Genomic DNA, 27,525 nt, shown 5'->3' on the forward strand with positions numbered 1-27,525 from the left:
GTTGTTATAATTCAAGTAGTTTCTGTGAGTTCAGTTAGGATGTACCATTTTACACCAGAAATTAAAGTGGCCCATTTATAAGCTCTGGGCTGTAAAATAGTCTGGATAATCTCTGATCACTAGCAGTATGTGCCTGGGAAAAGAGTGGTAATCAGATATGATAAATACAGTATAGACAAGAGGTAGAGGTTTCATATTTTTGAAATTACATCCCTGGTTCAGTGAAATTTCTTTCCCTGTAGAACGCAATGTACTCATGGCCAGATGGATTATCTGCTATTCTCACTGTCCTCTGAGACATCATCAACTGGACACTGTTAAGACTGGCCTCCATAACAGGTATTCCCAGCTGATCAGGTTTGGTCATATTTTCAGAGATTTTAAGGACAGAACACATCATCTTCTCTGTTTTTTTACATAATGCAAGCCCTGATTTTAATTCAGCTGGGGAACACACTATTCATTTTCACTTTCAAACATAATAAGGGTAAAGTATGTCTTTGCACAGTCCTTGTATTTAGAACTGGAGAAATCCTAATTGGTCTCATTTTGTGTGTCTCCTGGGGACCAGCAGAGGATCATTTCCTTCACTGAGTACAGATGTAAGTTCTAAGTGATTCAAACGATAGAGTTTTCACTGCTTTCCTGAAAAAAAAATAATCTCCATCTGCAAAAAGATCTTGCTCATTTTTTCCACTATTCCTAGTATTATCTCTGTAAACAAAATAATCCAAATCTCTGGAAATGTTTTCATCTCAAAAGAGGCTACCAGGTTTCTCTGTGTACTGCCTCTCAGGGATTTGTACAGCATTTCCTTGGCTCCAAATTCACTTCAACATCACTTCGACTTTTTTTTCAGGTGCAAAATCCACGGATCTTTGGATCCTCCATTTTCTCATTTTCTTGGCCACCTCAGGTAAGTCCTGCCTGTCATCCAAGCTTGAACCCTCTGCTGCAGAGCATGCTCAGCAGTAACTTGCTAAAGTACTGGGTCTTGGACGTCTCTACAGCCGGGAAGCTGCCGCCGCCCACTGCGTACATCAGTGCCAGAGATACTGTCTCCATGGCAACTGAGAGCTTTTTGTTTTTCTGATGAACAGTTTCAAAGAATAGAAAAAGCACATCTGGAGTTGCCATATCAGCTGGTCCCTGCCCCCTGCCTGCCGGTGTCAACAAGAAACAATACCTCAGTTTTAGCAGACCTGGGCTGAACATCCCGAGACAGAATGAAAGCAATTGAGGTGCACAAGAGAGAGGAGTGTAGTGGAGTGTATTATTGATTTAAGGATGGCTTTGGGTTGGTTACCTTACTGTTTTCATGTTAGGGGCTTTCCCTGGGAGTAGCTCAACCACACCAGCCTGCTGTGTATTTTCTACCTGCTATGTGTTGCTGAACATTTGAGCAGGACTAATTTTTGTATCCCTCATTTGTAAAGGTAGAGTTTCTAAGTGCCCTTAGTTCAACTGTACTTTTCTTATGGGATAGAAAATTATTATGTAATTTTATTGGGTCAGTGCTTCAAAAAGGTTCTTTAGAATTGTCATTATTTTCAGCTTCCATGTCTAGTTCTAGGAGCAAGTGTTTTGCTGCTGTTTTCTGCTGCACAAGAAAGCCTCTTTTTTACAAAGAGAAGCCATTAAGAAATGGCTTCTGGGTTATCAAACAGGAAAGCTGTTTCTGCCATGGGACAATGCATAGCCCACTGTATGTGGTTTCTTCTTTGACTCCTTATGGGTCGTCCTTCAGATAATTTTTTGCTCTGTTCTCAGAAAGGAGATCAGGTGGTCCTGTTCCTTCCCTGCCTTACACCAGCCTCTCTTGAATACAGCAGTTCTAGCAGACAATTTAACAAAGAGGTGATGCTGGCTGGCTGTGTCCAGCACAGGAAGAGGCAGAGGAATCGGGCTCCCTGCCATCAACCTCTAACTTCAGCAGGCGGGATGTGGGAAAAAGCAAAGCCCAACCCCAGCCAAATAAAGCTGGCCTGCAAAAGACCTTCATTCCTGAAGAATTTTTGAATTAAATACTGGCTACATCCAGCCAGATTCCACTGAAAATGACTGTGTCAACTGGTTTTAAATAACAGTCTTTCATGTATGTGCTTTTTATGTTGCTTCCCATTGTCTCTTGATTTCCCCATAGACACCAAGAAATTAAATCTTTTGCTCAACACATTTTTGTTCCTTCTTACTTTGCAAACAAGGATTTTTGAGTCTGACTAGAAACAAGATGGCTGTCTATGCATTGCTCACCATCCACTCCCTGAGTGGCTGTTGGGAGGAGGTGACAGCTACCTCTGTGCATCTGACAAAATCAGTGCCTCCTTTGGGTTTTCTGCATGCCTATGACTCATTCCTGTAGCAATCCCTGTTACTCTTCCTATTATTTTAGTAGTGCTGTGGGAGTCCTTTTGTACTCTTTACAGAACAAGCCAGTCCTGGCTACACTGGGCTTCCTCTGTAAACAGGCAATTTATTTCCAAACCTTCTCCTAAGAGTGCCAGATCCAGAGTACAACAGTAGTTGCAGATTGCAGAAGTATTTCTGTAAGTTACCTACCTCCAGTGTTGAGCCAGGAAATGAGAATTAGTCCCTCCTGGGGACACAGTGCCCTTATTACACTGTATGAGGAGAAGTCTTATTTCTTTGTGAAAAAAAAAAAAAATGGAACAACTAAAGCTGCCTGAATCCCTCTCTCTGGAAGAAAGTCTGACAGAGACTTGGAAATGGTAGCTACAGTATTCCTTGAAATTACTGAAAGCAAATGGTAATGAGGACCAGCTGGAAAGAATGAAATCTTCCACATGGCTATATGTGCCATCTGTATTGGCTCAAATTGTATGGCTATGGCCTGAAAATAAAGATCCCTTACCCTTATGTTCCATACCATTGCTACAAGTATGGATTTTTTTAATGCCCCACAGAGTGCACTGAGATACGACACAAGGCTGTCTTCCCACAGCATGAGCCTGTTGATGTTGATGTTACTACAGCACCTAAGAATTAGTGGCTCTCGTGCTGGCAGAGCAGAGTTCTTTTCATCAGGGTCAGCAGCACATGATTCAAACATTTTTGTAATACTGCAGGTCTTGAACACAGTTGTCTTCCATCTGCATCTGCTTTAAAATATAACATTAAGTAAACATAATGTCCCTCTGGCTTTTGAATGGCAAGGCCCAGCATTGTATTGAAAGATCTTCAGGGCAAATCTGAAGCCTCCCTTTAAACCTGGCCAGCTTTGCCTGGGCCTCCTCTGCCTGGAGAAAGGGCCTCAGTCATGATCTGCTATTTGACCTGCTGATTCATTTCAGCATCTTGGATGTAAGAGAGTAGTCCAGGACAAAGAGCAAAGAAGGGTTCACTGCATGGCCTCTAGTGCCATAATAGTTGACTTTACTAATGTTTTCTAATCTCTGAATTTCTGGTGGGTTTTTGTTTATTTATTTGTTTGTTTGTTTGTTTTGTTTTGTTTTCCTAAAACTGCTTGATACCTAGACTGTTCCCTGGGGTTTGTAGTAAAGTCATCCATGACTATCCATGTCATACTTGGAGAGAGATGCAAAGCTAGGAATGTAATTTGTTTGAGTTTTTCTCACTTGCCCTGCCAAATATTTGTAAATATTTACAAAGTTCAACAAACCATAGTGGATTAACTATCTTTAAATTATTAGAGCTCATTCCTAACTCACAGAGATATCACAGCAAAAGTGAGCTGAGAAACAGTTTGAAAGATGACAGGTTCATGGTATCCTTTACAGAGCAAGAAAGAAGCATATCAATACTTGCCAGAAGGACTCAAGTGGGAAGTGAGAGCTGTTTAGATGAGAGAATAGACAATACAATAAAACCAAACCTTCCCCATGGGGTAAGAGGGTAGTTGGGCTTTCAAATGCAAAAGCAGTTTCTCTTTTTGCCAGGAATTAAAGTATATGTTTTATATTCAATTATGCCTTTAAGTATGTAGTCTGGGCTCTGAAGACGAGAATGGCGACCATGGTTATGATCATTAATTTGGTTCTGCTTTGCAGCATTAGCTGATTATCTTTGGAGTCTGACCTTTCTTCTTAACATCCTACCTGTAGGAAAGAGCCTGGAAGCAGCACCAGGGGACAGCAAGTGGCCCCCTGAGGATGGGCTGCAGGGAGCTTCAGGGAAAGCCACAGGGCAGCAGGGCACAGGCTGCCAGCCCAGGCTCACCCCACTACCCCAGCCAAGGGCGCCAAGGCAGTGCCAGCCTTGGGCATTGGGCACCTCCCTGGGAATGGGGGCAGGCCTAGGCTGGGCTGCCATGTCAGCTCCCCCATGGAAGTTGGAGACCAGTGTCCTGTGATGTTGCTGGTTAGGGCCTGAAATGGGGTCCTGAGCTATGGGCAGGGTGAGGGGAGACCCAAGTGAGGGTACTGGGGCCCTGGCACTCAGCATTGAAACACTGTGAACTGTTTAAAAACAGCATCAGAAATTCCATACCATTTTTCTAGTGTGGGTCACTGAGTGCCTGAGAGTGGATCTGGACTTTATGAGCATGTTTCCACTCTTCCTTTAGCCTCAGTGAGCTTGGTCTGAGTTAATTATGTATAATTAAATCTTTATGCACCAGTTTTGTGGTGCATAAATTCCAACCAAGCAGTATCATACAGAGGTGCTCAAAATTAGTAAGAGACCTAATTTGGGTCAGGAAATAAATGTATCTGTGTGCAGTGCATACATTTAAAATAGAGGCTAAGGAGCCCAGCTGGGCTACGTTAACATGACTGCATTGCTTTGGGTACTAGGGTTGACTTGGACCTCTCTTAATGGCACCATATGATGGACACCCCACAGACACTTCAGTTTTTATTTCTAGCTGCCTGCATCCCTCAGGTGGTTTAAAGTGCTTCTGATGCAGAAGAAAGATTCCCTACTGAGTCACCACTTTCTCCTTCATGTTTTCACAGCTCTGGTCCTGTGTGAAGACACCAGGGGCTGACAGAGGTTCTTTAGCAGCAGCACCCCAGTCAATCACTGCTATGGAAACAGCCAGGAATTCTGTGTATGACATCTGGAGAGCTTCCACAGAGGTAGCTCTAACTATATTCAGCCCAGGCCATGCATGTATCTGTAAGGTTTCCACTATCTTCTGCCCAACGTGCCATGTGAGTGAAATTGTTCGGACTCCTGTTTTGATGAGAAAAGGCCTAACCAGTTGCAAACTAATGATAGCCAAAATTTAACTGTCAGCATTAAAATATATATGTACACATAAAAAAAATTAACTGCTAGTAAAAGAATGTAAAAAATGGAGCGTGTCAGTAAAATATTTTGGCATTTCATTGGTGTAAATACCCAGACTCCCTAAGCACTTTCAATGCATAATCCAGATTTACTGCCTTTTCGTGATGGCTGAAGTGGTAGATTCTTTAAAGCTTGCAATGACTGACCATAAGCATGAATTGTACAAATCCAGAGTTACAATTTTATGGTCTGTGTGAACACTTTTCACCATGTGCTTTAGAGATTTACTGAGGTCCTCAATGTTTGAAATGTTTTTGTGAAGAAAATTAAAATGTCAGTTTAAAATGTGAAAATTACCAATAAATTCTCATTGGAGGTCAAAGGGAAAAAAAATCTGTTGGTTTGCATCTAAAATAAAAGCCCTTCCTCAAAGGAAAATAATTTTTCATCTTCTCTCCTATCTTTATAGTTGATTCAACTTGATGAGGGTTATCAGGCCAAGAACTTTAAACATGGAGGATAAAAAATATCAAAGCTTCATTTAGCCAGGAAAATGCAAGTAGTGACAGGACAAACGTCCCCTGTGTGCTCTTCCACAGTGAACACGTTGGTGCTTTCATTCAGGCAGTTCTCAGCTTCCTAGACTACTGCACAGAGTTAGCTGGTAATTGGATGGAAAACCCTCTACTTCAATTCAAGAGAGCATAACAGCTCTCACAGAGCACAACAGTCATCACCCTTCAGTACCAAGAAGACCTGAACTGGTGACTTACACAGAAACCACATCTATATCCTTCTAGTGCAAGGAACCATATTTCAGACTTGACTCAGCTCATCACCTCCCACCCTCATAGCCTCAGATTCATGCTGAGACTGACTGCAGAATGATGAAAATAGCAAGACAAGGCATTTCATGTTCTATTTCTGATTTGTAAAGAAAAGCAAAGAATGAGAAATGTCAGGAGTAAAGCCAGCCTTAGGAGATAACCTCTTTCCAGACAAAAGAGATTTGAAAGCACAACCATCTTTATTTTAATGCCTTTCTGAATAAAACCTCTGAATCTCTTGATGCATAGGCCACTACTAATGTGATCAAATCATACTCAGAATGTCTGTGGGTTTCTAAAGTACCTATCACTGCCACAGCTAGGTGACAGATTACAAGAATTAGAAGAGACATTGCTGCAGTTCCATTTATACCGTATTTTCTGTCCCCCCTAAGGCATTTTAAGATGGATTCTCTGCTCTCTGCTAAATTTGCTTTGCACTGGTTATAGAGCACAGAGAGAACTCAAACAGGCAGGAGATTCCCACAGGAAAACTCCCTCAGTATGAAAGGCCTGTGCCAGTTGTATAGCTGTGTCTTCTCCACTGCCTGCCTGTCTACTCTCAGCAGGAACAGGATGAAACAAAGTGCTATATTACAGCAGATCTTTCTCTGGTATAAGGTCCATTATCTTGTTTGCACTGGTGGTGTAAACTGGAGTATGTGATTTATTGTTATAGCTTCCAGTTGGATAAGACAGCTAAGATTTGGACATCTGCCTTCCAGCATGCATTAGTCAAAGGTCAAGGTCTCTCATATTCTGTTTTGCAGGAAAGCAATGGGGAAAGACACCCACTGTCTGTTTGGCAAATGACTTCACAGAAAATGATTACTGCATGCAGACCATGTATTGGTCTCAGCCTGAGGTCAGGCTGAGCTGTTACTTCACTGGAGAACATGACAAGATGTTCTCATAGCTTAAGGTTTTCTGGCTCAGGAGATCTTCTTGCCTCTGAGGATGGTAAAGCAAAATTTAAGGGCTTCCCTACCTCAACTGCTCACAGGAAAATCAATCATTATGTCTTTTTTTCTTTTCTCTTGCCTAGGTTTTCACACAAACAAATCACAGATACTTTTTCCTGCCTGTTGTTCGTAATCTTCTCCCATCCCCATAAACTTCTCTAAACCAAGCCAGCCAGCCTACTCATTGGAGAGGAGTTAGTTTCAGTTTTCAGTGTTACCTGGATTTATAATCTGCCTGCTATGCTTTATTGGATCATCACGGAATCATAGAATTGGTTTGGGTTGGAAGGGACCTTAAAAATCATCAAATTCCAACCTCCCTTTATTAACTAATAAACTTATTAATTTATTTGCCTTTCACTGCTATGGGCAGTGACACCTTCCACTAGACCAGGTTGTTCCAACGTGTTCTTGAACTCTGTCAGGGATTGGGCATCCACATCCTCTCTGGGCACCCTGTTTCCTTGCCTCACTACTCTCATTTGTAAAAAGTTTCTTCCTTATAGCCAATCTAAACCTACCCTCTTGCACTTTCAAACTGTTGCCACTTGTCCTGTCACTACATTACTTTGTAAGAAGTCCCCCTCCATTCTTCTTGGAGGCTCTTTCAGGTACTGGAAGGCAGTATGAAGGTGCAGTTGAAATTTCTCAGGTTTTATTAGTCTTCTGTTTTTTCCCACCTTGCTCCTACTGGGCCCTGCAGCTGGTTAGCCAGAACTCATCCTGTACTTACTGCAGCCCAAAATGCCTCAGGACATTCCTTCTGGGTTTCCCAAGTCCAGCTCCTTTCCTTGCATAGCCAGCCACTTTGTACAACCAGCTGAGGAAATGTGTTTAGCTGCTTCTTAAAACCAGCTTGACTTTTGGCCTTACTAAACCCTTTAATTGGCCTTCACAGAGCATCAATGTGTTCAGCATTAGAAACCTGACAACCCCTAGCCTAAATGTATGCATGGCTACTTCATACCCATTTGTTCTTGTGCCAGCATTGTCCTTTATCTTTAAATAGCTTTTTTCTCCTCCCCATGTGTTCATCCCCTGAAGTATTTATTTATAGATTGCAATTATATACCCCTTCACTAGGCTAAACAAGCCAGGCTCCTGAGTTAATTGAGATCTGGTGAATGATGCAAGGCCAAGCATCATGGATGCCCAAAATCTGCCTCGGTCAGGGCTACATTAAGATTGTCAGGAGCCAAAAAGGACACACCTAATTTTTACTAGAGTTGGTTTTAGCTGCCCTCCTACTTAATGGCAAGTTTCTTAGTTTAAACTGTGATCAAGTCTTCACTAGCCAGTCCTCCATTTTATCTTTAAGGTAAGGCAGATGGGCTACCTATGATGCACCCTGTTCCATCCTTCTTGACATGTCCAAGTGGTAATCTGGGTAATCCACACTACCTTAATCACATTGGGGGTTACTTTTAAAGTAGAATTAAGAAGTGAAAAATAAGTGAACCTCAGTTGCTTGCTTGTTCTAAACATGTCCAGACAAATACAGGAAATGTGTGAGAGGCAACAGTACTGCATCAGCTCTGGGAGATGGGCTGGAGGAGTTAACAGGGCTTTTCCATCTCTATACTGCGGGACTGTTGTAATTCATCATTTCTATAGCCCCATAAATTATATGGCACTTTGCAAGCACAGAGGCAGTTCTTGCTTCCCTGAAGTAGCATGACTCTCAAGACAGGGTGCCTGGCTGAAGTGTGCTCTTCCCCAGAAAGGCTTCCACTATGAACACCATGCCTACAGGGCACAATACTGCCCCATTGTCCCATCAGGAGTGGGAGTGAAAAAGCTGGGGAAGGCAGAGAGCTTTTTTCCTCTGCCCTGTATCACAGCTGGATTTCTCGACTCTCCATGGCCTGTTTTAGCATTGCCCGGATGGAGAATAGGCTTCTTGGGGCTTTGATGCAGTCTGGCTGTCCTCCAGCAATATCCACAGTACTCCCTCCCCTCCCATATGCTCTCCATTAACATCCTCCTGTCTGCTGAATAAGGAAAGAATAACTCTCCCAGCCCCAGCCAGAGCCCCTGAGCCAGGGGAGTTCATCAGTCAGACTGGTTTCTCCTGAACCCAGAATAGGCCTCGTTAATGGGCCAGGAGGGGATTTTGGTTTTTTTTTTTTTGCCTTTCTGCTTGTGGCTGCCCTGAGCCAGAAGTAGAGTCAAGTTACTGTGTCCGGGAATCTCAGCTATTCCAAGAGTAGGAGCAAGTGAGCTGCTGACTCAGGAGGTTTCCTAGTGTTTTCAAGCAGGGCTCAGCCCTGTCAAAGCAAACTGAACTGTTGGCCTTGCCTTCTTCTAGCCCCAGGACAGGCATTAACAAAAGTCACAGTTGGCTGGAACAGACTGGGGAATTGATCTGGAGCAAGACTGTGGATCATACTTTTTCCTGGCATGAACACAGGTCCTTGCAAAGACTCATATTAGTCCTTTACCCTTTTTTACTCCTCTCCTTGGAGGGCTGTTTACTATAATACAGATATCCACAAGCTATGAGGCAGCTTAGCTTTATTTGCATCATTTTCTAAAAGAGAAGATAAAATCAGAAGGAGAAACAGACTTACGAGCCAAAATGTTTCATTGCAAATCAGTGTTAAAGGGTCAGGAATCCCTGCCACCCTGAGCCATGCTGTTGCCCAGAGACCACCTTGCTTCTATGTTATGCAAGGATGCAGGAGGATTCCTCCTGTGTGGCTAAATTGTCCTTTGGACTTCCCAGAGCCTGGAATGGAGTCACAGGCAGTGTCTGGAACAAGCAATTAGAAGTCATGCTGAGTTCAGGATTCTTGTCCTCCTTTCAAGTCTGCCCACGTGCTCTTATCTCTTCTAAAGGAACCAGTTTCTAGAGGTTAGCAGAGAAGACAAGTCTACTACAGCAGTCCCCTGCATTCACCCCTCATGAAGCTGTGCACACTCCTTTGCTCAGAGCCTGAAATAATTGAAGAGCATATGCTCCCAAGTTTGCACCCCTCCATCTCCCAGCACTTCTGTGACTCCAGCCAGCCTGTTATAACCTGTCCCCTCTCAACCCCTGCAAAGTTCTGTCAGCAGAGAGTCTCACTGTTTTCTTTGAAGTCATGTTAGTCTTTACTTCACTGCCTCTGACTGTGGGCTGCATTTTCTTACTGTCCTATTCCCTTCTTCAAACTCACTTCACCAATGAAAACCCAGCCTAGTATGTAAAAGGCAATTGAGTGGAAGCTGGTATTTATAAAACAGAAGGTTTCTTCTGCCTGCAGCTACTGGCATGTCTATCCCAGACACATGCCCTAAGACTGGATCTGATACAGGGACAAAGAAAGGTAAGAGCTGCTCTTACTTGCCTTCAGTCTTGAGGATACAAAGGTCCCAGTCTGAACAGCTGAGGAGCTCTTGGCTTGTGGCCTGAATGCCACCTGTTTCTGCAGTATGGCCACATGGGTAGGATGCCTCTCTTAGCTAGCATCTGACAGACATTTCCCTGTGTAAGGAGAGTTTTCAGCTATCTTTTGAGGGACTTACTATCCCTTCAGAGGTGCCCAACACCCCAACAGTGACAAGCTGCAGACTAAGGTTCTGGCCCACTTACCTTTGGCATGCTGCTTGTTTTAGGTCAGGAGATCTGGCAGAGGTTCACAGATGGTGCCTGGGACTTGTGATGGGTACAGGGAAGCAACCAGGGAGGATGAGCATGCTCCAGGACATTTTATTTTCTAGAAAAATGACAAGTGCTGATCTTTCTCCATAATTTAACACATCATTTGGATTAGGATAGGAGTCCTATCTACAGAATTTGTCCATTGAACAATGACTGAAAGAAATCTAGGTGTCTTCCTCAAAATCTTTGCATCAGAGGGGACTGAATTGTTTCATGTCAGCTAACCAGGGTATGATCAGGGACTGGAATACAGTAAAAATGAACTGCAGAAAGCAGTACCTGTAAGAACAGATTTCATTTCACCTGCTTGCTACCTATGAGACAGTGATCCCTTTAAAAAAAGCAGGACAAACCTGATCTGATAAATATGACCAGATGAAATAACTTATTTCATAGTCTGTCATCTAGTTCAGTGAGTCACAGGTGGTATCTCTAGAAAGTTGGTAACACCCTAGAAATCTGTAACTTAATACATATTTAACTGAGGTCTTGTCTCATATTTAATAGCAACTCCAACTGGGCTTGCATAACAATCTAGAGAAGGGTGGGGACTGCCAACATAGGCTTGAATAGAGCACTAATAACCCTTTAGTATCCATGATGCCTAAGAAAAAAATCAGCAGAGCATTTGTGTTTGTAGCTAAGGCTTATTTGCAAAGCGATAGAAATGTGATTACCAGGACACTCAGCTACAGTTGTACTGCTAAAAAGCTGGAATCCAGGCTGAGAGCAAAGGATGGACACAGAGTGGTGGTAGGGATACCCTGAGCACAATGGCTTCCATGTAAGGGCAACACTCAGAAGAAGCTGTGAGCTCCAAATTACCAGCTCAGAGACAAAGACTGTCTTGAGAGTTTTAGGATAAACACAGCTAAGCTATGAGGATGCTTTATCTTCTCAGAGAGAGAGAGAGAGAGAGAGAGAGCCCAAATGCTGCAGTGTTTCAGGCAGCCAGAACAGCATTTGCTGCGTAATGTGAAGTATTTAAGCACACATGGGCTTCATGGTGTTTCCTGCCAATCTGCAGAGTATCAGAGTGGCGCCTTGCAGTGCCAGGATTAAGGAGAGGAGTTCCCCAGTGGGCATAACCTAATTGCTGTCCTACCTGGGGCACATGGCTGAAAGGCTATGGGGAAACCCTGAAATGTCACACTGTCCTTTCCAATAAAATAAATGTATCTGCCCCTTCTATGTCTTCTAGAGAGTACTGTACCTTCTTCTCTGGCTATACACCTGAGGAAACAAAAATATTCTCCGTGTTCCCCAACTGGCCTCAGCTCTGCAGACCAGGGGCTGTGACAGAGTAGTACAGCATGTAAGGACTGTATCCTGTGGACATGGACTGCCCTTCCCTCTGGGTGGCTTCTCCCCCATGTAGAGGTGACTCCTGGTGAGGCACTTATCCAGCTGCTTCAGATGATGTACGTGTGCCCACCCGAGTCTCCCCTGGAAAAATCTCATGCCTTCTTAAGGGTTGTTCACACCCATCCATATACCTACACATGTAAACAGCATGATAGCACATTAACACAGTTATGACCTATGATAATGGTAGTGAAACATGAAAGCTTCTTTCCTCATCCTTGTTTTTCTGGTTTGAAAGACCAGGGTGTGACTCCCTGAGTGGAGAAAAGAGAGCTAGGTGCTTCTGTCAGTTTAGCAGCCCTGCTCCAGCAGTGGCAAGGCAGCTGCACTGCAACTGCTTGTATGCAACTTAAGAGCTTCAGGTCACTTCTGACTCGAGGAGGCATTTATTGTCACTGGTAATTGTTACTTCCTTACACAAAGCAAACAAAAATACCTGCTGCACCAGCACAATCACCTGCTGTGGTTTACCCAGGGGGAAAGGGGTGGGCAGTATGGTCCAGCTGATGCAAGAAAGTGCTCTGTGCTACTTCGTGCTGCTTTGTGCCTTTTGGGTGATTAGGGACGTGCAAAATGTTTCATACAGCACCTCAGCCAGTTTTCCTGTCATATGCGTACACCCCACACTAATCATGGGCACTGTCTGAGATAAACTGAAGTGCTTATAGGTATGTGACTTGAAGTGCACAAGGGAGGGACATGCATATGTCGCTTCCCTCCCAGGCCAGCTGGGAGGGTGGATGGAAGGGGCTGGGAGTGGTGAGGGGGAATGACACACTGAAGATGACGGGGATCCAGTGCCCCAAGCGTTTTGCAAATGGCTTCCTTTCGTTTGAGCACAATGAGCTTGTGAAGCGAAAGGAGACAAATGCCGTTTGCAGAAGAGCAGGGATTTTTTTTTTCCTCCTTATTGCAGGCAGGACCAGCTGCGTTCCAAACCCGTGACTGCAGCAGCCATGACCCCTCCGAAAGGAAATCTGAGCCCGCGAGCAGTTGTGCTTGGGGAGGGCCGGGCTCTCACGTTTCTCTGTTTTGTTTTGGAGCCTCGGATAAGTAGTGGGCTTGCTTTTTCCCTTCGTTTGTTTCTTCTTTTTCTTTTTTTAAATTATTTTTTATTTCTCTGAATGTATTTCCACAGCCTCAAGGAAGGAATTTAAAAAAGAAAAAGAAAAAAAAAAAAGAAAAAAAAAAGGGGAAAAAATGGTTCTGGCATGGGAACAAGTATGTTTCAAATTACAGAAAGGATGTGAAAGGTTCAAGAATTTGAGCCCTGACTCCGCCTGTGCGTGTCTCCACCCCCCCCGTCCCAGCCCCATCCCCCGGAGCGGAGGGCCGCTGGCGCTGCGGCTCCCGCGCGGTGCGGAGCGGTGCGGAGCGGTGCGGAGCGGTGCGGAGCGGTGCGGTGGCAGCGGGTGTGCCCCGCTGGGCGCTGCGGGCACCGGGCCCGGGCTGCCTCGGAGCGCAGCGCCCGCGCCTCCCGCACCCTGCCCGCCCTTCCGAGGCTCTCAAACGCCCTTTTCCCAGCTCGCAGCTTTGAGCTCGGGTTTTTTGTCTCCTAGGGTGTGCGTGTGTGCGTGTGGTTTAGCTATATCCCAGGAATGTGCCGAGGTTCCACTTCTGAGGGAGGAGCGCCCTCTGCTCGCTGGGGAAGGGGGAAAAGCAGGCAAAGGTGCAGCTCCAGGGCGGAGAAGCAAGTTGCTGCTGCTGCCGAGGCGTAGACACTTGCCCGCAGGAGCCTGTGCAGGGACACGTCCGTGCCCCCGCGGTGACTCGAGGGAGGGCCGGTCGGGGCGCTCAGCGCTCCGCAACCCCCTCCGCTCGAACGGCGCTCGCTGCTTGAGTTCTCTCGACCGTACCCCGTGTAGCTAACTGGCTCCCACTGCAGGTCCACAAAAAGATGGGGTGGGGAGAAACCACTGGCAAAGAGGACGCTTGAAATGGCTTGATCTTCCCTTGCAGGGGCAGATCATGGTTAGATTTACTCTCAGTCCCTTATGGAGAGTCATATCCTGAAGACCTTCTCCGTTATATGACCACTTTATCCCGTGTCCCCAGATGGAAACACAGACCACCATAGAATGCACATACTCTGTTTCCTGAAAGGGGGATCCTGTGAATAAGGTTGCCTGGCAGAACATTATTTTCTTGTCCTCCTGTAACGTGATCAGGTACCCCCTTCCCATAAGGCTGTGAAAGCTGGCATATTTGTCCCTTGAGAGTTGCACAGCTAATTGCATGTCAGTGAGGTAATAGCTAAGGTCTTCATGAAATGTCTGGAAGAGAGAGGACTACCAGAGCAATCTGTCAGGTCTGTAGCATGTATCCAGCTGCCATCTCAGCAGCCTACAAGAGAGGGTGGCAAAGCATGAACTATGGCTTGATTGAATTTTCTGTTGTGCCAAATTCAGAATGAAATCTTTTTGGTTGGGCTTTCTGGATTAAGAAACTATGGAAGAGCATCAGTATTGTTGATAAGGACTCACCCTCTTAAGAAGAACAACTACAACATAAATCTTCAGGAGAAATATTTATTATGATCTTGACCTTACCAGTGTCTTGTAAAAACCATTAGCACCAGTCAATTAACTTGAATCTGCTGCTTCATGCTGAAAAAATTAAATTTTGTCCTTGCAAATTTTTACTCCATCATCTCTTCAGATTCTGTGACTTTGCTGTAACAGATTCAGGTGAGGGGCCTGAAGCATCTTAGTTGCACTGACTAGTACTTTGTACATGGCATGCTCCCAGTACTGTGGTGCTTGATTTCGTGCATGGCTGCAAGACACCCTTTTGCATAGGGCACATGTCCACTGATACACAGTGAACACTCCCTATATGGATGGGAGGCTACTGGAACAAAGAACTATTGATCTAGATTTAAAAGAGGAAGACTAGGATCAGTGTACCTGCTTCAGCAGCCTGTGAATTTTCTCCTTTGCCACTAAAAGCCAAAACCCCATAGGCCAGTTCGGCTAGACAGATCAAAGGTCTTCACTGTGAACAAGCTGAGATAGTTTGTCATAAAAGATTAGTCTTTATACTTACTTTGAGATTTCCAAAGATTCTAATTAGTGATGTTGTCCTAAGCATTGTGATGGTACCTAGGAAATTAGTCTGAATTGGATCTCTTTCTGCTGGATGGGATTCATTACAAAAAGATTGTTTTCCTTGCAAGATATCCAAAGGTTCATCTAAACTAGCTAACACATTAAATACTCTGGTGTGCATGTTGTGTTTTCAAAACATATTACTTAAACAGTGTTATTTTCTTTCTAATATTGAAGAGCTCTGACAATGTCACTTGGCTGTGTCACTCTCAGAAGCTATGGAAGATATGTAGTGTTTAGCCAGCTTTTTACACTGTCTAATTTTGTGCTGGCAGGCTGAATTCCTGAGGTATGTTAGATGAGTCTCAGAGCTGCCTTAATTTATGCTAGCCCAACCATTTCCTTCTGCGCCATTTCACAGGTGCAGGATCAGCAGAGCAATTCATGTTTCACTTTCTGACTGCCCCTGCTCAGTGTCTTACCAGAATTTATCCCTGAATTCCCAGCAAGGAGACAAATGCTGCCACCAAGCTTAAAAAAGCTTTATTGATCTGAGAAAGCTCAGAGATCTGCACAACACAAACCGCAGCTACATCCCTCTACCACACTGCTTGCATGTGATCAAAATCTTCACTCTCAATTTTAGTTGCATCAGGCCACATAGTAGGACAGAAGGTTGCATCTAGTTCCTTCCCAGAGGTTCAGTCTCTTTTGATTTTGTGTTCTGGAATGAAAATGTGGTCTCAAACTCTTCATCTGAAAGAAACCATTCAATTTCCCTGCAGGTTTTTCCTGGTATAAAGGTACAATCTAGCTGCCACATTGTTGTTGCTCTGGAGTTTAAGTGGACACTCAGATAAATAAACGTGACACCTGCCGCAGGCCAGTTCCCATCTCTATTTGATTATGTTGTTTTCTTACAGAAGATTTTTGATGGCTGTAGCTAATCTAGAAACTTAAGTGTGATAATTGAACAAATCAGTTTAGTTGGGCATCTGATTCTGTGCAAACCTAAGTGGAATAGTAATGCGTGACTAATACACAACAGCACTTTGCATAAGATAAAGATCCATGTGTAACATATGCAAGTCCAAGATACTGTGGGAAGAAAACACCAAAGATATTGAACAGGATGTATGTGCTACTCCTCTACTCCAAAGTTCACCCTTTTCCTATACAACAAACAGTGCTGTAAGGACAGTGAAGCAGGACCTTCATTCTCTGAGGTGAGATCCCATTGTTCTCTCTTCCTTGTTTTCCACTCTGGAAACACGTGAGAAACTTCTCACTCCTGATCCAGCTGAACTGACCTTAGATCATCTGCCTGCTGATAAGCCAGCAGGCTCATTTCAAAGGAAAATATGGGATGCTGCAAATCTTGTTTTCTGTCATGTAACAATAATTGTGTGTCATGCAAGGAAAAAAAAAAAAACAACAAACCAAAAACCCAACTTTTTTTTTTTTTTGGTGCAAATATAAAATCATTAGATTTTCACAACTCTCCAGCCTTAATTCTGAGTCTGCATATGTTGCTATTTCATTTTATGCCTCTTAGGCTGAAAAAAAAGATTATAAAAAGGATTTAGGCACAGATATTTTTCACTGGCATAGCCAGGGAATGGTGAACAGTTGGTCAACAGACTTGGAGCCACTGAAGAATGTCCTAGGGCATGACCTGTTTTAAACAACAGCCCCAGAAATGCAGAATATCTACACTCAGGTCTGGGAATCAGCTGCAGTAACTTCAATGGGTCCAAAGATACTAAGACTGTCCTGCAGCAGTGAGACATCACACATGTGAGCCAACAAGCAATGGCAGAGTTGTCACACCAGAATGGACCAGCTGTCAGGTATCTTCAGTCCAGCACAAAACGTGCCACGGCCACTGCTGAGCCGCCAGCCTCTGGAGCGGGTGCTGCAGGAACAGCAGCTGCAATGCCACTGCCGCTGGTGGCTCTGCACAGGAAAGCAGCACTGAGGTAGCTGCGGGAAGAACAGCTCTGGTGAGACCCCACTTGCAGCCACTTCTGGGCTCCACAGCACAGGAAGGACATGGACCTGTTGGAGTGAGTCCAAATGAAGGCCACCAAGTTAATTAGTGGGATGGAGCACCTTTCCTTTGAGGAAAGAGTAAAAGAATTGGGAATGCTCAGCTTGGAAAGAGGGTGTTAGCCTGACCCAATTGTGGCCTTCCATTATCTGAAGGGAACCTACTGGAAGGCTGGAGAGAGACATTTTGTAAGATTATGTGGTGATGGGATATGAGGGATTGATGTCAAATGCAGAGAGAATAGGTTGAGATTAGAGATCAGTAAAAAATTCTTTGCTGTGAGGGTAGCGAGACACTGGAATAGGTTGACTAGAACAGTTGTGCATGACCCATCCATGGAGGCGTTTAGGGCCAGGTTGAATACAGCTCTGAGCAATGTGATCCAGTGGAAGATGTGCCTGTCAGCGCCGGGGGATTGGAAGCAGGTGATGTTTCAGCTCGTTTCCCACGCAGGCCATTGCACGGTTCCGTGAGGGCCGGCTGCGGGCGGGGCCTGGGCGGCACGGCCGGGGCTGCGCTGACACCTGGCGGGCGGCGCGGGCACTGCACGGCCCGGGGGCACCGACCGCGCCCCGCAGCGTCCTGTGAGCCTGTACCCTGCTGCGCTCCTTAGGCGTGGGACAGTTAACTTTCTTCCAAGTGGCTCTTCTTTGGATTTGTGCTGAACGCAGGGTTGATGATAGAGAGATGTGTTTGTTATTGCTAGTACAGAGCCAAGGCCTTCTCTGCTTTCCGTACTGCTAAGCTGGTGAGGAAGCTGGGAGGAGACTCAGCCAGGACAGATGACACCAGCTGATCAAAGGGATATTCCACATCATGGGACATCGTGCTCAGTATGGAAAGTGGGGGGAAGCAGGAGGAGGGGAGGGATGTTTGGAGTGATGGAGTTTGTCTTCCCAAGTCACTGTTACATGTGATGGGGCCCTGCTCTCCTGGAGATGGCTGAACATCTGCCTGCCCTGGGAAGGAGTGAATCTTTTCCTTGTTTTACTTTGCTTGTGTGTGTGGCTTTTGTTTTCCCCATTAAACTATCTTTATTTCAACCCACAAGCTTTTTAGCTTTTTACCCTTCCAGTTCTCTCCGTGACTGCACTAGTGGGGGAGTGAGCAAGTTGCTGCTTGGGGCTTGATTTCTGGCTGGGGTCCCTACCAACCCTAACCACAACAGCTTCTACAAAAATGTACCTCGGTGTTCAGCAGTAGTCAAGAAACAGTAATGACTTTTCAGGAATGATTAGGAAAAGAACAGAAAACCCCCCAGTCTTATACCCCTGCATGTGCAAACTGGCCAGCATTTAAAATGCTGCTCTGATTCTTCATCTCAAACCCCCACATATTCCACAGGTGAAGGTGGCACTGACTGCAATTGCAAGGCAATTCTGGAAGAGTCACAGGCATCAGAGCACACAGACCTGCTGGGGTAATGAGCTAAGGCCTTCTGAAGGCTACTGAGCAGATATTACCAATGCCATCATGCCAACAGTCACCTTGACCTCTGATTAGGCACTGGAGATACCTAAACTCTATCAAAGATTTCAAGATATATCAAAGATTTTTTTTTTTCTACATGGGAATCTCATTGGGAAAGAGAGACTTATCAGATTGCAACTAGCTTCTTTCCTTTCCACTGAAAGCTGATCTTCTCAAAGTGGCCAACATTTTCCAGTTTGTCAAAATTTTTGTTGTAAAGTCTATGTTGGCAGTTGGTCACATGGCAAAATTTATTTCCTGTACAATATTAGCATTTTCTAGATTATATTTTTAAAATAAATATTACTATATGCAAGGCTTTAATTCCTTCTTAAGAACTGAAAAAAAAAATTATTGTTGGTTTAAAAAAAGTATGGTGTCTAAGCCAATCTGTTATGTCTCTCATTTTTCTAACATATTTTTTTCCCAGGGAGATATTAAAGAAAATATCTATCACCCATAACTTTTTAAGCAACATGAGCTGTTGTGTCTCATGAATTTATTTTTTTTTCTCTTGCAAAGGTCCCTGTGTCAGATCTACTAAGGTGACAGGGGATGACTGACAGCCCTTACCTCAGTGTTTGTCCATGTGCTTTACCTCAAAAGGAGATAATAACAATATATGAGTGTTTTCATTTCCCAATTCCCACTTTTTGACTTCATCTTTGTAAATAAGTTCATCACTGTCAGCATACAGAGCAAGACAGATTTGGTAACCAGATTCAAAGACCAATCCTTCCTTAGTGGAAAGAGACCAAACTGTATAGGAACCTGCTGTGTAATGGAACATCAGCTTCATTTTTACATTCAATAACTTAGACTGTCATAGATCCCTAGTGTTGGGCCTCCCCAAGCCCAGAGCCACTCTGAGCTTTCTTTCAGTGGTTCTCACATAATCTTGCATTGTCTGACCTGCTTCCTTGCTTCATTTTTATGCCTCTTCTATTTCTTCCTCTATTTCCCCTTCCACAGGCTTCTGTGCTGTCTCTTGGTTTTTTAGTGACTGGTTGAAAAGAAGTGAACCAGTATTATTCTAGTAAAGTGAACCTTCTCTGTCAGATATCTTAAAGCTGCTGAGAGGATCTTGAGGAAACAGCCTGATGTAGGAACAGTAAGGACAGCAAAGATCACAACTCTTCTGACTCTTGTCTGCAAGGTCAATATTACAATGTCACACATGATACAGTGCTAAAATGCATCAAGAAGCTAGATAAGAGGTATATATCCATATCTATTTTTCCCCTTATATCAATTCTGCCATGTTAAGGACACCAGATGAAGTCTTTTCTGGCCACTGGGTTTCAACAGTTTTATCTGCTTTCTGCTAAACCACAGGTCTGTAAGTTGTGCCTGAAGTACTTGGGAATCCCATGTAAACTCTGACTCAAGGTTAACCAGGCTAAAGCACATCTAGCATCTGAGCATGGATGCTTTTAGTATGGTACTGCTATTTGTGAAGGAATAAAGACCGGACCCAACAAATTAATTTGCTTCTCTTTGAAAACATTAGGAGGCTAAGAGCAAAATTGACCCATTGCTTCTAGCTATAAAACTAGACTACAGCATATATTTAAACTCGTTGGTATGTGCTGAGGTATGGGAATATTTGGGCATGATTAACAGGGCTTTCAGCTGATGAGTCACATGTCAGAACTGACTGAAAATCTAGAGGGACTTTTGGGTCCAATGACAAGCAGTTTAGCCTGCAGCGACTGACAGCTTCTTAGGAGATTGCTGCTGAATGCTCAGGCTCTCAGAACTTGGACATGATTGCTACAGGCACTAAGGAAGAGGCACTTTCAAGAGAATAAAAAGTTCTGTAGTGTGAAGGTGGATTTCCAGGGAAAAGTAGGTCTCCTAAGAAGAGGAATCAGAGAGAAGGAAAAAAACCAAGAGTCCCCGAGGATGGAGGAAAAGTTCTGACAGCACAGATATGCTGTCTTTGCAAATCTTACTTTGGCTGCAGGGGGGATAGTGTTGTGCTGATGCTTCTCATCTTAGGTTTAGGATGAATGAAAATGCCATTCAGCTCTGAGATTCCTGCAAGATTCTCATGGCAAGTTTATAAAATTGTAAAATAAGACTTGTAGTTTGATTCAACAGAACTTCTAAGCATACAAGCTATTTTTTCGTTTACCTTTTATTTGCATAAGTAGTGGACTGGCCAAAAACATACGTCCCTTCACATCCTAAGATGAATAAGGTTATGTTTATTTGGTGTCAAGCTGAATTAAAGAAAGAAAGACAAACCAGGAGTCATTCACTTGTAATCCACAACTGCTGTCTAATTCCAGTCTAGATTGTGCACTAGTTTGCCAATTTGGACTCAGTTCAGTGGGATGCTTTGTTGGTAAGAGGGGAAGTGCTAGGAAGCCTGGCTAATTTTAAGCAGAAAAATTCTCCCTATCAGAGTGGGGCCTGGCTGTCTTCTAATAGGTGAGCAGATGGCCTGGTGCAAGGAGGAAGAGAGACAGAAAAAATCCAGAATGGTGGTGGGAAGGCAATTTCAGCCTTAAAAAAAAAAAGGAAAAAAATTATTATTATTATTATTATTATTATTATTATTATTATTATTATTATTATTACCACCATTATTACCATTATTACTATTATTATTACTATTATTATTACTATTATTATTACTATTATTATTATTATTTTTGTTTTTGCAAAAGAACATCATGTCTGGCTGATCACTGCTACTGATCCAAGCACCACAGTGGTTTTGGCAGGAAGACAACTGTCTACTCCATTGTACGGCCGAGGGTTTAGATGCCTATTTTTCACTTTTCCATAGCAGTAAGACTTAAGAATCTATCTATATCCTCTATATCCTCTACAAACAGTGGCTGTCTGTGATATTCTAAAGTTGGTCCATTATCACTGATGCTATCTACACTCTGTATTGGGTGTCATGGCATTTCTGTTGGTCTCATTCTGGGCTCAACATTTGCTATGAGTGAATTTTGCTTTTTAGCCTTAACAATCACAGAATAGTCTGAGTTGGAAGGGACCCAGAAGTGTCATGATGTCACCAGCAAAGCTGGCTGGTGGCTGTGCTGCAGCAGAGAGGTTTCCCTAGAGCAGTAGCCTACCAGAAGAGCATTCTGACCATGCTTTCAGAGGCACACTTGCATCATGGCTTTCCAGAAGGCTGCCACAGGAATCTTTATGTTTCCATCCTTATCAATATTCCCAAAGAAGTTCTCAGAGTTGTAGGTTGTGCTCTTTCAAAGAGTTCTGTTGGAAACAGAGATAAAACACGGGCACGACCGTGAAACAGCCACTGATACCTGCCTCCAGCTCTGCTCTTATTCTTCCATCACCCTGCTTTTATTCAGCCCATCACTGAGAGATATGAGTTCTCAACTCCTTGTGCAGTCAGACTTTTGTCAGAACAAAGACCTTTTGTTCAGGTTAATTCCATTCTTCTCAGTTGTATCTCCTTCTCTCCCCCTACCTTGAAATAAGACTCAGTAGTAAACCTGGATTTTTTTTTTTCCTTATAATTGCATATGCTTATTTGGTCCTCATCCCAGCAGCCACTGCTTGGCTAGGCTGTCTAATCAAGACAGTTCTGTCTCCCAGATCTTTGATCACTTTAGTTACTATTCTCTGAATTCTGCTTCTGTTTGAATGAGAATACCTGAATACCATAATGGCTATTAAAAACGGCAAAGCATGGTAGTGCAAGTGTCACTAGCTGTGAAGCACAGCAGCATTGTTTGATGTGAGCTAACAGCCCAAGCCTTTGCTTAAGTTCATCTGAAGCCTTATCCACCGCTAATTCTCACCCAATTAGCTGAAAATCTGCACAGCAGTTAAGAAACACAGTGAAGCTGGTAGTGCAAGTGTTATTTAGCTCAGCAAGCTTCAATTGCTTGCGTTGGCTTCCAGAAAGGAGGACAGCACCATCTGCTGCTATCCATGGAAACTGCAGACCTTGAAAAGCTGAGAAATGTCTGAAATTTTCCATCTGAAAATACCCTGTCCTTATAATGCCATATCCTACTTTTATGAAGCGCATTAATTTTGATGCTAAAGCAAAACTGTCAGAGAAGTGTTTTATGAAAGTCAGCTACTGGGATGGGCTCGTGATGAGGATCATTTGCATCATACCTGAAATCAATCCATTTGTTTTACACAGCGAGCAAGTATCTATTCACGGTCCTTTTTTCTCCCTCAGTGCTTTAAGATCCCGAGGCAATACCTTCTCCAGAAGATCAAAGGCTTTGCTTAGTCAGCCTGTGTGTACTGAGATGTGTAAACATTGTGATTCTCTTTGTACATTTACTTTTCTGATGGAATTCGGCTGAATTCCTTACTTGAAAGAAAACTAACCCCTTTGAACCTCCATCCCTCCAAGTGTCCACAGCATGTGGTACTGTGTACAGGGAGCTAAGGACACAATTTGGTAGCTCACCTGAATCACTTCCATGGGATTTGGATGCTGTTGGGGATCTTGGTGATACAGTCTTTGACATTACTGTAGATGACATCTAGTGCAGGATGCGTTTGACACACCAAATCCTGCAACTTGATGAAAGTTTTATTCATCAACTCATTGTGCTACATAGGGCAAGGAAAGTGTGGACACTCAGAGAACAACAAAGCCTTTCTTGTGTTCATAAATGCATTAGCCATTCTCTCCTAAGGGTGGTGCCTACTGCTATCTCTGCTCTTCACTTTCAGGAAACTCCTGGAGACCCAACCATAAATAAGTGTTCATCTTTCTCTTTTTCCATGTCTGAGACAGAAAAAGATCTCCTAATTTGTGTAGAAATTAGCTTAATGCAAGGTAGGTGTTCATTAGTGAATGTCTACACCAAAGACCTCTTATTTTTGGCCATTCAAGTGGTTCATGTTCATCCCTGAGACAGTCCCAGAGAGGTCTTCTCTCCATTCTATTAAGACACAAGCTGCAAGTTGAACAGTTAATGGCCGCAATGTGCCATAGTGTTCTGAAAAATAAAGATCAGAATCACCCAAGACCTTAAAGAATTAGTATCTCCAGCAATGGAGCTTTATAGCCCACAAGAAAGATGATCCTCTCTGGGAAAGGGCCAGGTGTCTCCAGATGAACAGAACTTTTGGGAAAGCTCTGCTTCATTGTGTAAGCAGAAGAAGGCCTGAAATTTGTTTTTCCCTAAGAATTTCAAACAGGGTAGTGACAGCTCAGCATTTCAGAGCTCATGTTGTAAGTTTTATGTTTTAACATATACTAAATGGGCAGTAGCACCATGTCCTGATTCAGGGTTTGGAATGTTACAAGGTAACTTGTCAATGCAAATATTATTGACGCCACTGTCAATTATTCCTCTAAATTTTACTTTGTGTTGATTGATCTCTTAAAGACATGACTGTTATTTTGTTCATACACATGATGACAGGGGAATTGTTCATGTATTATGTTAGTTATATACTTAATTGTTGAGAGTTTCAAGACAGCTACGGAAATTTATGAAAGCTTTTGTTTCTGTCATTGTGAAAGGTTAAAGCACTGTATTTTCCCCTAAAGTTTATTTATAGTTTGCCAATGCATTCTTACAGCTTCTTTTTGGAAACTTAAGACCCACTGTTCTGCAGATCCATCCACAAGCTTATCATCTACTGTGCAATGAGCTCTTGACTGTTACTACAAAAACCCAGTCTTGAACCAGTCTGGGTCCAGCTGGGTTTATTAGCTTTCATTCAGCACCAAGGGTTTGATGAATGTGGAGTGGCTCTCTGATGAAGCCATTCAGACATCCTTGCACTATGGACAGCAGCAGAGTGACCTACTCCTGGGAATGCAGCACAGGAAAGTTTGAGCTGCCTTTAAGGCTGCTGGCTCTCCCTAGGGCTGTCGTTGCCAGCCTGACTTAAGCCCATGCCAAAGCTGGTGGGCTGCCAGTGCAGCCTCAGGAGCAGCAAAGCCAAAGCACCGTGTCTGGCCTAACAAACTGTGCTGGGGTCAGGCAGCACCTGCAGGGAGCCAGCTTGGGCATTTCTGCATGTTTGACACGGTCAGTCCAGTCCAGAAAAACAACACGCAGGCAGCTGAAAGGCAACAGTAGTTTCTAGTGTACTGTGATGCTGAAGATGAGCATGTGCTGGCCACTTTGATTCACAATTTCTGAAAATGTCTGATTGTCAGTATCTGCAAGTTGGAACCCTATAAACAGATTATAAAAAGAATGTAGGGAACAGTCACGCTTAGAAATCTTGTCAGAAGGAATAAACTGTTGTTAAAAATATGCCTTTCTATTGCTTCATCATCGCTAGTACCATCAAACCCATGCAAAGGTTTCTAGATGTCCTTATTCCAAATTCCTCTTATAGACACACTAATTATTCATTCTTTAGAAGTCAAGATAAGCATGCATCACTGAGAAAAGGGGCAGAAAAGGCTTTTGTTTATGTCTTCCCTTAAGTTTCCTGTAAAGGAGTAACACCTTTACTAATTTCTCAAAGATTTAAGAAAATGCAAGGTCTTTGGCACTGTATATTTACAATTACTTATAATTTGGCACTGTATATTTACAATTACTCAGAACTGAAATGCAAGACTCCCCCCCTACAGTATCCCCCTACATCACAGGTGGAATGAAATCTGTCAGATAGATTAGATGTTTACCTACAGACATTTGATTGTGATACTGAAATGTCATTGTAAATGTAGGCCATTGACTATTTCTCTTGTAAAATGACAGGCAATTTAGATTTTTGCAAGGGTGAGGTGAAGAGAGCAACTGTTAACCCTAAAAAGCAGATTCATAGTGAGATTTAGGTTGAAGATTAACTCCTTGACTCAAAGTTTCTGAAGTGTTTCCTTTTAAATAAATGCATTTCAATAATCTCTTTTAATTTCTCAGAATTTAGCTGAAATTTATTATTATTTCCAATTTTATTAATTGTTTAGGTTATTAGTAATAAAACTAGCAGGACCATGTCTATTGTAATGCAGTCCTTTACACCTATGCAGTCTGTTTTACTTTTTCTTTGCAGCATGAGGCCTGATTCCTTGTAGACTTGGAAAATAATTCTCTTTGATCTTAATTTATGCAGGGAAAAATCTTTACCCTAGAGGAATGCCTGTTCTTCAGATTATCTCTGCTTAAAGCACTTGATGCCCTCGGGAAAGACTATGGATGAATATTATTTATTCTGCTTATTTTTAGTTTCTTTCATTAACATAGTAAAAAGGAAACACATGCAAAAGTAACTTAGGTACAGCCTATTACCTGAGTGTCCAAAACTACCCATCAGTGTTATTTTTAGTTTGTTTCAAGTGTGAACATAATACTTATGTTCCAAGTCCCAAATCTAATTCTTGTGAAAACTCTTTCCTTTAATCACAATGGTCCCAAATGTGGATGGAGATCCCTGAGGCCCCTGACACCTTCTGTAACTACTGCCATGAAGAACCAATGGATGGATGGGAAGGCCAGGACTGGACTAATATATAAACAGGTGTCTACCCCGTGTTGTTCTGCAATACAAGCTCTGCTCTCACTCAGGAGCTTAGGAGCATTTCTCAGTCTCCTATTTTCAAAGTAATAGAGGCAGCACATGAAATTACAATATTTGTCCTGCTCCCACCTTGCTACAGAGTATACTAAGATTTGGTTTCTTTGGTTTCTTTTTCCTTCCTACCAGCCTTTTAATGTTTGATTTCCTTTTGTTTTTTTAATAGGTCTGCTTTGTTTTCAATGCCTTGAGGCATCCATGTTCTATTCCTCAGACATACTGACAGAGTATCAAAGTACTTCACAGTATCTAGCATCTTAGGCTACCTTGGAGAAAGACAGCTCAGGGGATGAATAGAATTTGTCCTCCAGTGTTCACTCCTTGTTCTAGTTCTGCTGTTAGAAAATGGAAGTGAGTGAAATGTGGTGAAACTACAAGCATCTCTCCAGAGCTAGACCAAAGCCAGATTCTGCATGGCTCCTGGAAGAGTTGTCAAATACTAGCCTTTTTTTATTAATGACTATGCATAAATGAAACAAACAGCAAGTGGCAAAATGGCCTCGGAAAGGGGCAGTTCTGTGATCCACCCACTTCCTAAAAATGCATAATGTATTGTCCTGGAGTCTTGAATTTGGAGGGAGATCTGTTCTTTCTGATGGTTGTGACTAGTGCAGTGGCATCTTCTGTGGTCAGGGGATTACTGGCTATCTGTAAAAGAATCCAGACATGGTGAGAATGAGGGTGTCATGTCTAGCAGAAGGCATGCTGTATCCTCAAGGATGACCCTTTCTTCCCAGTCTTCAGCAGGCATGTGGAAAAACTGTGGTCCTTTTGAATGGGTTTGTCTGTTATCTCATCGTATCCTGTCTCTGTCCCACAAAAGTCCGCAAGCTTCCAAGTCAAGTGGAGCTGCCTTCTCAGTTTCTCTCTGTCTCCTAGTGTGAAATTCCATATATCAGGTCCTTTACATCTGTCCTGCAGAAGGATGTGATGTGCATCATATTCAGTTGTGATGGGGAGAGGCTGAGGCAATGGGCTGCCTTTGAGTGCGTACCTGCTAGTAGGGCCCCTCTGGATGGGATTGTGCCCCTTGGGACATTTCCCATTCACTTTGCTCCTCTTGGCAGCACAGCAGATCAGAGCTCAGGCTGGTTGTCTGCCTGCTACAAGGTCTGGCTATCTGGCATTACAGGGTTGGCTCTGCCGTGTGCCTCTCTCAGCGAACATCATCTCTCCCCCACCTTGTGCAGTCCCCATTCCCACAATTAGAAAGAAAAGTTTCTTTGTTAATGTTGGCCAGCAGAAGACATGTTCTTCTTTAGGTCCTTTGTGCTATCAGCTCCTGAGACAATCTGAATGGCTACAGAGAGAGAGAGGAATGCCTCTGGGTGAGCTAGTGACTTTACCTCAAGCCAGGTTAAGAGCAAGGCACACAGACATGTTTATTTACATAATCTGAAACAGCAGGCCCAAAGACTGGTGTGGTTGCAGTGATTTACAA

General features: G+C 43.4%; 1 protein-coding gene across 5 annotated transcripts in view; it reads left to right on the forward strand.

Moving 5' to 3' along the window:
• LOC135302833 (uncharacterized) overlaps positions 1-27,525 on the forward strand; it is a 169,327-nt gene that overhangs the window by 138,609 nt on the left and 3,193 nt on the right. For 4 of the 5 annotated variants that reach the window (XR_010364408.1, XM_064423776.1, XM_064423777.1 and 1 more), the window contains exons 3-4: positions 860-916; positions 4,935-5,132. Coding sequence is in view for 3 of the 5 variants with exons in the window: in XM_064423776.1 (XP_064279846.1) it covers positions 860-916; positions 4,935-5,132 (255 nt within the window). In the remaining 2 variants the exon portion in view is untranslated. Of the gene's footprint in view, positions 1-859; positions 917-4,934; positions 5,589-27,525 lie in introns of those variants that run through there. The other variant, XR_010364409.1, reaches the window with a different exon arrangement.

Source organism: Passer domesticus, chromosome 6 (assembly GCF_036417665.1).
Source record: "Passer domesticus isolate bPasDom1 chromosome 6, bPasDom1.hap1, whole genome shotgun sequence".
Lineage (NCBI taxonomy): Eukaryota > Metazoa > Chordata > Aves > Passeriformes > Passeridae > Passer > Passer domesticus.